General features: G+C 38.8%; 1 protein-coding gene across 1 annotated transcript in view; it reads right to left on the minus strand.

The window, feature by feature from the left end:
- Nucleotides 1-12,465, minus strand: part of LOC104497650 (unconventional myosin-XVI-like) — a gene marked incomplete at its 3' end in the record, with an annotated part of 22,319 nt that extends 9,854 nt beyond the window's left edge. Inside the window, exon 1 of the mRNA XM_010140926.1 lies at nucleotides 12,201-12,465. Within this exon, the coding sequence (XP_010139228.1) occupies nucleotides 12,201-12,228 (28 nt within the window). The remainder of the gene's footprint in view (nucleotides 1-12,200) is intronic.
- Nucleotides 12,466-12,784: the final 319 nt, after the last annotated feature.

A 12,784-nucleotide genomic window follows, 5' to 3' on the forward strand; every position in this document is an offset into this window, starting at 1 on the left:
AGGCAATGTAGTACCAAACATTGCTCCCTTGTTTGGATAAATTGTGTCATGATTAACCTGGGTTTGAAACATTTTCTTGAAACTGGGTAATGAGTTTGGAAACAACGGGAAGAAAAACTAAAAGATGCACGCACACAAGTAACGGAATCACACAGACTTTGTTTCCTCAGGAAAATCAAAGCAAAGTATGCTTATATGTTTCCCAAAGATTAATGAAATTATTTCTAAAACAGGTTTTTTAAAGAAATATTGTAAATCCCCGTTATCAGGATCTGAAGAGAGAGTTGTGATAGTTTAAAACTGTCAGCTTCCACATGAAGGGGGGGAATTTCCCCACCCTCCCTTCCTTCCAGTCAGTACTGTGAAATTGTTGTCTCTTTTGGGGAAGCAGGAAGTGCTGACCCCTCTTCTTGGGTTCTCGGCTTCTGTTTGGAGCCGAGACGTGTCAACCAAGCGCCTCTGTGAATAAGCCTATATAAAGCTGCAATTCACGTGGCTTCCAAGGCGCGTCCATTTGACTTTTGACTGGGACAGACACGGGGAAAAGAAACATCGAGCGGAGACTGCAGATACCTCAATTTCTGGAGCAGTAAAAGATTTGTTCCACACCGCAGGCAGACATTTTCATTTTGCCAATTACCAGCAGGGGTGGTTCGTTAGACTTGAGTTTTTAACCAGAAGAAAAGGGGCAAACTAGCTGTAAGCCCCCAAACCCTGCACTGAGGGAACAGAGCTGCTGGCAAGGGGGAAAGTGGATGAGGTTTCAAATGCCCAACATGGAGCCTCTGCAGCAACGTGGGAAACCTAAGGCATTCTCCAGAAACCCAGTCTGTGTCCCGTTCTGGAGATGGCGAGAGCTAGAAGCCGGAGTATAGCCCCTGGTAGACTGGCAAACTCAAGTTTCTTTCAGCCATCTCAGAGAAGGACTAAGTTACTGCAAAGAATTTGCTCCAAACAAGTTCATATTTGAACTGAAGTCCTTGAGGTTAAAAAGATGCGCCTCCCATTTTTCTTCCCGCCCACCCCCCTCTGTGGACTACATGGTACGGGGCTTTCTTTGTTAAACTGAGGATGTAAGGAATGAATGGGAGAAATGTATATTTATACGTATATGCCTATTTAGGTATTTATTAATATATATATTTCTTCTCTCTTTCATCTGTCCTATTTGCATTTAAGTGATTGATTTATGATTTTATTGGCTTGGTGCATTAAATTAATTTTGTTTCACCCCCTTAATCCAAAAACCTGTTCTACTGGTTTTCTTCCCTTGCCCAGGACAAACCCACTGTCTGTTATCAGCCTGAACCTTTCTTTTTTTTTTTTCAACTATTTTGTATAGCTCTCAGGGAACTTACATTTTCCCCAAGGCTATAGAAGTCGCAGAGGAAAAAAAAAACTTTCAGTGGTTTGTCCTTTTTTTAAACTGCAACAAGAGTTTAAAGTAATCAGAAAGTAACAGTCATCTGGTTCAAACTGACTTCACTAACACATCTTTTAAGACATAGCTGTATATAGACAAGTTAGAAGAAGAAAAAAATTGGCTGTTTGAGCTAACCCTTATAATCTTTTGTTCACTTTTCCATCTGTGTATTTATGTCATTCATTATTTGGGATTTCCAGGAGCAAGCAATGTATATTTGTTAAAATAATATAAAGCACTTAATAGAGCTTGTCAGTCACAAAGCCTTTGAGAAACTAACATCAGCATATTTGGTCATATTTTAATAATCTAAATAGTATCAAGTCACACCAACAGCCAGTAAAACTCTAGAAGCTCCAGATCGGAAGGCAGAATGAGAGAAAAGACCTTGGCTTGACAAATGACAAAAAGAGAAGAGGAAAGAGATTATAAATCCTCTAGAAAAAAAAAAAAAAAGCTCCTTTTAGTCCTTGCGCAGACACGGCTGCCTTTATTTAGCTGTAGTGTAAAACTTATGAAGTCGCAACTAAGCTGTGAAGATAAGTTATTTCCTTAGAGTGCAGTTAATAGAAGTCTAATAATATATTCATCTCGAGTCCACACTTCCAGATACAGGACAGAGAGAAGGGGAGGACACGCATCCAGGAACAGACGCACTGGAAAATTCTTGTGCCATCACAGTATAAAAGGGATCGTTACAGAGATCAAAGACATTCCCATCACAATAAGTGATGAAAAACACTAAGACTGTCACTGATACTTGTAAATCTGCAACTTCAAGGGTGAATTAACACATAGGTGCACAGTGACAGGAAGCCATAAACTACAGTTGCTATGCCTCAAAGGTACTGAGAAAGATGAACAGCAGCAGAAACAACAAACTGGTTTACTGTAATTTAATGTCTGAACAAAGAAACAAAAAATCAGACTGTTTCAAAACCTGGGGCAGTTCTTTCAACACAGATCATCTCAGATATCACTGGTTAGGCTGTAAATATACCAGGCATCAAGAGACATATTGCATATGAGAATTACAGAAAACGCAGGCGAAAAAAACATAAATCAAAATTTGCAAAAGCTTGCATGTAACTAATTTAGTAAGAAAGAAAAAAGAAAAAACAGTATATGTGGATCAAGACAAAGAGGATATTCAGTATCATACATCACAGATAGTCAAAAGCCAAAAGGGAAACAGTGGTTCATAGACCTAACCATAAGGATTGGCAAGCACATAGGAAAGGAAATCCTGCGCCAAGTGGACTGTGGTTCTACACGCAATCTAATCATTTACAGATACCACTGTAAAGTAAAAGCAGATGTAAAAGTAGTTTACAGTACAGTGGAGCTAATAAAAATTCTGCAGCAGAGCTAACGTGTAGTCCTTTGGTCACTGTGCAGTATACATCAAGGGACTGCCATCTCAGTTTTCAAGTAGCAACAGGATTGGAAACAGGCCTTCCTGCTTTCTGCAGAAAGGCAACTTCTCTGGCATACTGCATTCAACTCTAGACAGTCAAATTGGAGCAGTTCAAAAGAAACTTCCATAAATGGTTCTGGGGCCTGAGGGACTGATTTATGGGGAAAGATGAAAAGAATTAAATATGCATAGCTTAGCTAAGCAGTGACTAAGTAGAGACAACATAAATTTGAAGGGTGAAAAGGAAAAAGAAAGGTTATGTAGCATAAAAAGGAAGGGAATCCGGAACAGTAAAATGAGTTTAATATAGCGTAAATTTAGGTAGAGTACCAAGATGAAAATAATACACATGGATGAGATTAACAGGTAAGAACACAAGATCCCTTGTTTGGTAAACTGAGTGGATAGCCACACAAAAGCGCCAACGTGGGCACAGCAGTCCAGTGTTTCTGGCACTCAGGGCAGCTCAGTCAGCTCTGGCACCTCCAGTTGGGCCTGGATAGTTCTGTAAAGACAACCCTGCAGTAAAGTGAAGAATCAACCCAGGATAATTTCTGGTATGCAGAGATACACCCCTGGCATCTGACAGACTTCTCTCCCTTGCACTGGGGTGATGGTTATTGGGCAGGTCCTAAGTAAGCCTGGGCTATGGTTAGAGTAGCAAGGACAGTTGCTAGTCTGAGCTGGATCTTCATTTCACATCTTCAAGTGAAAATGAAAGCAGGCTGAGGAGCTGTCCTGACAAAAAGGTTTGAAATAGTCTATTAAGGTCACCTTCCACCATCCAGCATTATATTTGTGGTCACGTAACACTATAGCACAGCTGTACGGGAAAATATAAGGAAAAAAAGTGTAAAAAATCACTATCACACTTGCTTGTGAACATTCATAGCAATATCACTTCTCGATCAAGTTAAAATGTGGAAACCTGGTTGATAATTTGTCTGAAGAAGAGGAAGAAATTGAACAGCTTCATCTCATCTGACAAACTGAAAAAAGGCAGATTGTGAACGGATGGACTCCTAGTCCACATGAAACTTCAAGTTCATACACTGAGGAAATAACTAGACAAACAAAAAATGTTTCAAAGTTATTGAAGAAACTGAAGCAGAAAAACCCAGAAATTATCGCAGCCCCAATATTAATGCTCACAGGGCAGAAAAAGTGTCTTTCAAAGACATAATAAATCTATATATTCAATGGTGATTAGAAGGAATTATGTATGCCATTTGGATTGCCTTTCCCAACTGTCTATATGATTTACATAGACCAGTTCTGTAACTAACATTATTAGCACTTCAGCTAACAAAATTGAATAATTGTGTCCAAAGCAGAGCACCTCAAAACCAAGGTATTGATTTCATCTGCAATATGAATATAAAAGTGCTCCTGTTCCACATAAACTCGGTGCTGAGTAAAGGATACATAGTTTTCACATATTTTCTTAGAGCCTCCTGCAATAAGCTACCTAAAGACCACATAATACTCTTGCCACGAAGACTGAAAAAGGGGAATTCTACATGCCTCCCTTTCAACCTTCCTTTTCCTTAGCTTAGATGTCAACATTTACAAACTTTTACAGAAGAAAACTTTGATTCCTTGTATAGTAAAGGGATCACATTTGAAAACCATCAATTAGATACGACCTTAATAAAACACTCAATTTTCTGTAGATGTCTCTACAAGGTCCCATATATATATATTTTATATGTCATACTTCATAACAGGATTTTTGCTGAATGGGACCACAGCAGGACTCCACAAGCCTGAGGTGGTATGGCCCAGATCTATTGCTTGTCTGCATGCTCTGAGTATCACTTCTATCTCTTCTGCAAAGGCATACTTTATAGAGACATTCATAATAGTATTTATGGCCAACGATATCAGACTCCACATTTTCCTTCTTCCCAAGAATAACAATTTCTGTTTTAAAATCAACTACAAAGCACAAGAGAACAGAGCACACTTCCAAGTGGAAACCCTACAGGAATGTCTGTATTCTAGCTGGGTAAAACCTAGTAAAAAGCAACCACATGCTCTTCCACTTCTGAGCTGTGCCACACTTCTTGCCAGCTCCCATTCTTACTGGCCAAAAAGAGATTAAAAAGGATTACATTCCAGCCCTCTGAAGCACCTTACAGATGAGGGGAACTTGTCAGGGACAGCCGTCTTTCAATGCACAAGAATGGCACTGGCAAGGAAAACGGATTTGGCAACACGACTTGCATTTGCTCAGGTTACAACAGATTGACTCATGCCATTTGGTACTTGAGAGTATGTCCAGTAGTCAAAAACCTAGAACTCTTAGCAGGTCTTATTTTTCTGTTGCTTACACTGAAGGCAGTTTATTTCCTTGAAAACAAATAAATAAATGGAAAATACAGCTTTTATAATAAACAATCAGACATTATTTGTTTTTAAATTGGTGGTGCTCCTTCATGATACGTTAAAAAATTTCAATTAGGACAACTCTTTATTTGTTCCAAATCAGACTGAACTTCTGTTGGCTTAACTGATTTCCATTTGTTTAAGAATAAATTGGAATTAGTTCAGCTTAAAATTTTACTTGCTTTAAAATTGGCAATTTTGATGCAGGTATTAATCTCATTAGCTACAAATATTTTCTCCTTGTTTTTTACTACTTAACAACTGGGCAAAAATTACCATGATGCAGTATATTAATTTGTCTGAAATCAGAAAGTAAAGGAATTGTGATTATTTGGAGCAAAAAGTTACTTCAGGAGTGAAAATACATTCCTTAGCCTCAAAACTTTCACTAATGTTGTGAGGAAAAGTGGTTATATCACTACATATTAACATGTGGAAACAGAGATTTGTGCGGTTTTTGCTATTCTCTGATCTTGCAGGAATCTTCTTAAAAATGTAATCAGAATTCTGAAGCCTCATGTACGCTGTGCCAATATGGTGTGAAAATATGATACTTTGACCTTTACAATCTTCTTTCATCTTATTTGCAGGGTGGCTAGATTCTTTGCTGTCAGCAAAATCACTGTATTAGAAGAAAAAAAGCCCAATATCAAACATATAGGAATTTCCTTATAATTTCCTTACATGCTTCTCTCTCATGACAGATTTTTTACAGTGGGAAACAAAATTATGACAATATTTTTGGGATGACTGTAATTTCCATCAAAAATATTATAAATAAACCTATTTTAGTGAATACAAAGTCAGAAATCCTGTAGCCCTCAATTGTCCAAGTTAATATTGTTCCTTTTGCTGTTATTTCAAAATATATTTTTCCAAAAACCAATTTAATACAAATCTTCATCTTAATATAATTTTCAAATGCTATTCTAGGCAGTTGTTATTGTTAGGAAAGTTGCTGTCAGTTGTTCCAGTTAAGAAAGTTTTATTTACTTGGAGGCACACTTGCCAAATTATTTGACCACCATCAGTGGTCCACCCTGGCCTCCAATCGGGAGATTTGGAGACACACCATACATAACGCTGCTGCCTCCTTTGAGAGCACGTGTAGAATCAGTTTCAAGGAGAAAAGACAGCTCAGAAAGAACCGTGCCTTGACTACACCACCCAAGGAGACCTTCCGGTGTGCTCTTTGCAACCGGTCTTGCCTATCCCGCATTGGCCTTTTCAGCCATCAGCGTGCTTGCAGTAAGCGTGGGAAAAGCCCTTCCCAAATCTTCATCCGCAAAGCCAAGCCATGATGATGAGATAACCACTACCACAAGAGTGCAAAGATAATTGGGCTACTGCCAGCCCCAAATATATTTTTCTAAAGAATGCTTCCTAAGTGTAAATACAGATATTAAACTAAATGCTCTTTTTACCTATTTCCCGGCATCCAGTGTCATGAGTTCTAACTTTTTTGTATTTAGCAAAGGTAGAAAATTAGTTCAAATAAAAAAAATAAAGTTGACTTTTGTCATTGTCACATGAACCCAGGAGAATAAAAGATAAATCTAGTATAATAGGCTGGTATAGAAGTATTAGCATCCATAGGTTCCAAATAATATCCTTTTTTCCCTGATGGCCTTCATCTATACTGTGACTAGAGTGAGACAGAAACACAAAGAGTTTAACAGAAGGAAAAGTGTTCTAGCTCTAGCTCCTCTTGTATCGAGGACTCTAAGACAAAAAACATTTGTTCTTGACTGCAGAATTAAAAAGTAGCTTCACCTTATTTTTCAGATATCCAACATGACATCTGAATTGTCATACTGATTAAACTCTTTTTAAAAAAAAAAATCTGTATTGTATATCACTGATATATCAGACAGATTCAGTCTGTCAAAATGGAATAAGAAATACTGTGTATTGTACTAGCATTCCTTTACTGTATCTTACAGTATAAGCTTCTCAGACATATATCTTTCACCAAAATCTCTTTATTCCCTCAGAATTACTTTATGCATCTTCATAGGATCTAAAAAACTCCCAAGCAGTGGCTTGTGACACATAGCTGCTCCTCTCGCTCCTTCTGGACTCGCGGGGAAGATGACTCCTGCCTCTTCCTCCCAGCCTCATTTTCAGCAGGCAGGGTCTCTCGGTCATACTAGGCATCTCGTTTCAGTAATAAACTTATGCCATAGGTCACAGTACGTATGGTCATAAAGTATGTACAAGGAAAAGGAAGTTTTCCCTGCAGCCATATTGTACTTAGCTCTCTTGTTGCAGAAATAAACCATGACACAAGAGTTAGCTGACACCATCACGAAATACCAGCCTAAACTAAAGGGATTGCTGTTGAGTAAGGACTGGTACAGACATCCTGCTTCTATTTACAGCTCTCCTTCCTACCACCTGCATAATTTTTACGTTTTTGTGCCTTGAGCTCCTCATCGGCAGCAAAGGACACGTCCAAGGGGTTATGAGAATTCCCTGGGACACCCTCAAATGGACTAAATAAATGAGTACCACCTCCTGCCCAATCCTGGAATAGAAGAAATCCTGTTCATAAGAAGGAGAAAACACTTTGAAGACTTTACTAATTCTGTCACATCACTAACTGTCCAGTGTGACAGAGTACCTAAGTGTCACTGTTACTTGGGTCATCACACATCCTGCACATACTGCCACAGAGGCAAAGGGTTCCTTTACTGCAGACCAACTAGGGGTCTCCAATTTTTTTTTTTCAGGGTCCTCTTGTCTTTTTATTCAGTCTAAGCTACAGCACTCACTTTATTGAAACACAGAAGAAATTTTCACAGACTGTCTCACAGTAAGAAAGCTGACATGAAGATACCATGTTTCACCCACAGTATTGCCTCTTCATCCATGGGAGAATCAAGCTCGAGTCCCCATCCTCTGTAAACTAAAACTAACGTATCATATCACATCTTCCTCCACCCCTTTCCAATCTGCATAAGGTTCAAGGTAGAGCTATCGCTGTGACACATCTGGAGCCTCAGAAGACTGGGTGATGTGAGAACAGCTGAAGCCCTTGGCAAAAGCACACAGCCTGAATTTAAAGTGTTAAACGAGAGCTTGGGATGACATGCTTCTTTCCCCTGAAGTATCTTGGAACATGCTAATGCAGTCTGTCCCACAAACCTGGTGAAAAGGGGCAGACACCACCATGGGTGAAACGCTCATCCAACTATGTTGAGAGTTCTAGTGGTTAATAATTTTATTGAAACAGAAAATGCATTGAAATGGCAAGCTACAGTAAAGGGGTAAAATTAAATAAAATGGAAATAACAACAATGATCCAGAGAATTTAATCGTCTTTCATTCATAAATACAATTATAATTTTGTTACCAAATACTCTGAGTTAGTGTGAAAAATACTTAAGATGACATCTGTAAGAACATTACTTCTGGCTTCAGCCTCTGAAGATAAAGTATATGATTAAGGTCTCCAGTATTGCAGACTAAAGTCAAGACTGATTTTCTTTTAATGGAAGGAAAGACCCCTATAGTATATGGATTTTTTAAAAATAATATCATTAGAAGGCAGCAAAAAGAAGGAATAAATCAGTACAGGCCAAATCTTTCAGTGCATCTTTGACTCCAGCTCATTTTCTTTGTGGACATCCTTGCCATGTATTCAGATGCTGAAGAAAATAACAGCTAGATATTGAAGAGAATTACTATATTTCTTCTGTATCTTGTTTTGAATCCTGAATTAATTCACCAATAAACACCTAATTAGTATTTCCATCCCAGATCTCTGTAAGTATTGGTCCATAACAAAGCACAATTTAGTGTTTCATAATTCATACAGAGGAGATTAAAAAATCGGAAACAGAGATAATCCAGAAAGAAAGGAAGTAGACACTGATATTCAGATTTGATGATCCTAATGTTTGGATAAATTCACTTGGCTCAGCTTTGCAGTCAGCATGACTATAACTCCTTAGCAAGGTATTAATTCTGTTTGCACTTAGGCACCTCTACAGCATTTGAGTAATGAATTTAAGCCTTCTGACTAAAGTAACGTTTTCCTTGGTTACCTTTGCTGATCCCTCAGAGGAAGTCCAGTGCACAAGTGGAAAACCACAGCCACAACGTGTAAATGATTTTATTTATGTCATTACTGGATATACAAGGGAGGGAAGATAGCAGCAAGATGCTGCCTAATTTGCAAAATTATGTTAATTTGTACAGTCTGTCACACAAATCATGGAGATAAAATGGTACCCAGCAGCTGGCAGACAACATGTGGTACTCTCCTATGTACCACTGTTCTCTCTTCTAAATAGCTTATGCTAGCTGATTGCCAAGAAGCTACTAGCACAGACAGGGGCAGCTCTCAGCAGCAATGATACTTGGCTGCAAAAGGGAGATGGGCTCTAGCAATGACAACAAGAACTGCTCAAACAGGCAGACACACATATAGCTTGTGTTTTAAATGCTGATGAAGACAACATGATGGCTGCAGCAGGCCATATTCCAGAGCATTACTGGGATGAAAGACCTCACTGGGCATGGCCCCAAACAATCTGGTCTGACCACGCAGCTGTCCCTGCTTAGAGCAGGACTGTGGACTGGAAATCTCCCAGGTTGGATCTTTCCAACAAGAAAGATTCTATGACAAGATGGTGACAGTATATCTCATTTTCACAGCTTCCTAGTGGGAACAGTGCCCTGAAAAAATGAAAGAATATTAGTAAATTTCTGCTAATGTCATAGGAGAATAGCTATAGCCTTTCTCAGCTCAGATCTCCACAGTTAATCTCTGCAGAGATTAGAAAAACAAAGTGCAAACACATGCAAAATCCAGGCACACAGCACTACAGTTCCTAAAATACTAGCTTTAAAGTGCCATTAATGTGTACCTTTTAGACACTTTCCCTCTCCCCAAAGCTGACCAAGAGACAGTGCTCTGCAAACACACTTCCTCTGGTTCAATGACTTTTCCTTCTGATACAGAAATCATTAGTGAAATAGATAAAGCCAAAGTGGGCCATGAAGAGTCACATCCCAACCCCTGAGGTTCAGCTGCTCTCAGCAGATCTCAGAACATCACTGGTGCTGCCACCCTGCACGCAGCCCTGGTCCATACTTTATCCTGGCTGTCTGCCAAACACAGATATCTGCCAACCTACTGGCATGTTAAGTCAAACGGTAATGCTCAGGGGAGGATGACAGAAGTGTTTCTCCTTCACTCATTACAGGTGGAGACGGAAGCACTTTTGCCAACTCTATATGGAGAAGCACAGGCAGTAAAAAGACCTTCTGGTAGGCTCCAGCCAGCACCCATTGTCTTCCAAGGCTCGCTATTTGGAAGGAAAAGTGCTATGTGATAAAATACCTCGATTTAGTGAAAAATCACTAATTACAATATTTGGAATACAGAAAAGAGGAAACAAGCAATATTGCCAAAACTAATGGTATACATCCACCTTTGCCTCTGCTGTGTTTCAGTCCTTCATCCCTGCCCTCTAACTAATGCAATGAACACCTCAAGTAGTCATCCCTCGCTTCCTTTTAATGAGAGAACCTCATGATCATCCTCATCTCTTACCCATTAAGGAACTTACAGTTTCATTATACAGTTACATATTTAATATGCTATTGAACACACACAGGTCTATATAGATTTGTTACAGTTTCACTTTAAGAAAGTAATTCATAAGTGAATAAAGATCCAACAATATTTTCCTGACATTTTCAAAATGGTTATTGTACCACAAATTCCTGATTTGCATTTATCAAATCTCATTACAAGCTCGAAGCCTTATTCTTAGAATGCACCTTTAAAACTATGCAGTAAAACTAATCCGTGCTTCTCTGCATGAACAGGGAATTTACGCTTGTAACTCCCACCAGTATTAAAAGCAGTTCCATACACAAGTCCCATTGAATCCAGACAAGAGGAAACCCTCATAAATAATTTTTTCTTACATTACTAAAATACTTCCAGGGCAAATTAATTTCGTATTAAAACATCAAAGAACCACACTACTGGTTTCTCAACTGTAACATACTGTTTTAAAAATAGTTCCAGAAACGTCCTTGGTACACTTAAGTCATCAAAGACCACAATCTGGAAAGAAAATCTTTTACAGCAGTCTGCTATTTGTCATGTAAAACCAGTGGTATAATCACTTGAAATCTGAAGTTTTCCAAGTCCTGCAGTAAAAAATATCCATGGTTAGCAAACTACTACCGGCTATCCAAAACAAGTATCTAAACAATAATTCATTTATCTGATATAAAACCAGCAATTTCCACTCAGACCCTGGATGCTTTAAAAGGCAAACCCAAAAAGCTCGAAAAATGTGCAGCTGGAAGGCAGGCAGCCTTGATTGGCAGACTGAAGAAAAAAATGCTGCTAGGAATTTGCTCTGCATTGAATCAATACATTTAGCAGAGATCCTAATTTCAGTCTTTAAGGAGGCAGCTTGCATGATTCAAGGTTAAAAGTTCATTATCATTTTTTAAGTCTGTTACACCAAATAGCTAAATATTCTGATAAAGAGGGGATACAAGCATTTGATTACAATAGATACTGAGATGTGCTCATAATTATGAAGATATTCTTATTTTTATTACCCTTATAAAGTGTAAGAGCCATGTCCAAGATTGTCCTTATAGGCATCGTTAATATAATGCTATGAATGACACTTTTCTTCTTTTCAGATATTATTTTCTTCGGTGATTAATTTAAAGAGAAGTTTTAAAACCCGATCAGTATGAACTTCAGAATGAGCGCTTTATCACACACACAATGAAGTTGCCCCTGAACAGAGGAGAAAAAGAAACACTGTGCTCTGCCTGCATATTCACATGCAAAGTAACGACTCCCCTTCCTGACTACCACGTTGACATCATGCAGCATCTGCCTTCGACTTTTTGCATATGCATTGAAAAGACACACCCCAGAAAATAAAAAGACAGTTTTAAGATCAAAATAACTGTTTTGTTACTTACAGCATTTGATAAAATGGTAATGAGACATTCTTTCATCTCAGGCTGTAGTCTTGCTACAGGTTTCTGCATTCTCTTCTGCTACAACTGTCATGCCCAGAAAATGCATTATTTAGAGCCCTTCCTCAGGTATCCAGTATACCTCAGAATACATTATTTAATGTAGTTTCTGTTCCAGGATCTTGCAGAGGCTTCCAAGTCATCCTCACCCAACCGCTGGAGTTAATGATAAACCTCTGCGCGTCTTGAACTATGACTACTGCACGTGCTATTGTAGCACAATTGATTGACACTGCTCCTAATCCCACATGCCCAGGAATAGAAAGATTTAATTGGTGTGCACTTGCAGCCACAGTCTTCCAGCACTGAGGTGTGCTGCTGCACTGCGGCTCTCACAGTCCTGCCAGTTAATGGCTTTTCTATAGCTTTCAAATGGCAGCAAACTAAGCTTGATGAGTGGGCTCAAATGAAATAGCAGAACAAGGGATCTTAAATTTTATTTGTGCACGTTGTTTGTGTGCCAAATGTGAACAGATTCTTAGCAGCTATTAAAGCAGGATTATTTATAGTTGCCACCAGTTGCTGTG

The sequence above is a fragment of the Buceros rhinoceros genome, unplaced genomic scaffold (assembly GCF_000710305.1).
Source record: "Buceros rhinoceros silvestris isolate BGI_N320 unplaced genomic scaffold, ASM71030v1 scaffold968, whole genome shotgun sequence".
Taxonomy (NCBI): Eukaryota; Metazoa; Chordata; class Aves; order Bucerotiformes; family Bucerotidae; genus Buceros; species Buceros rhinoceros.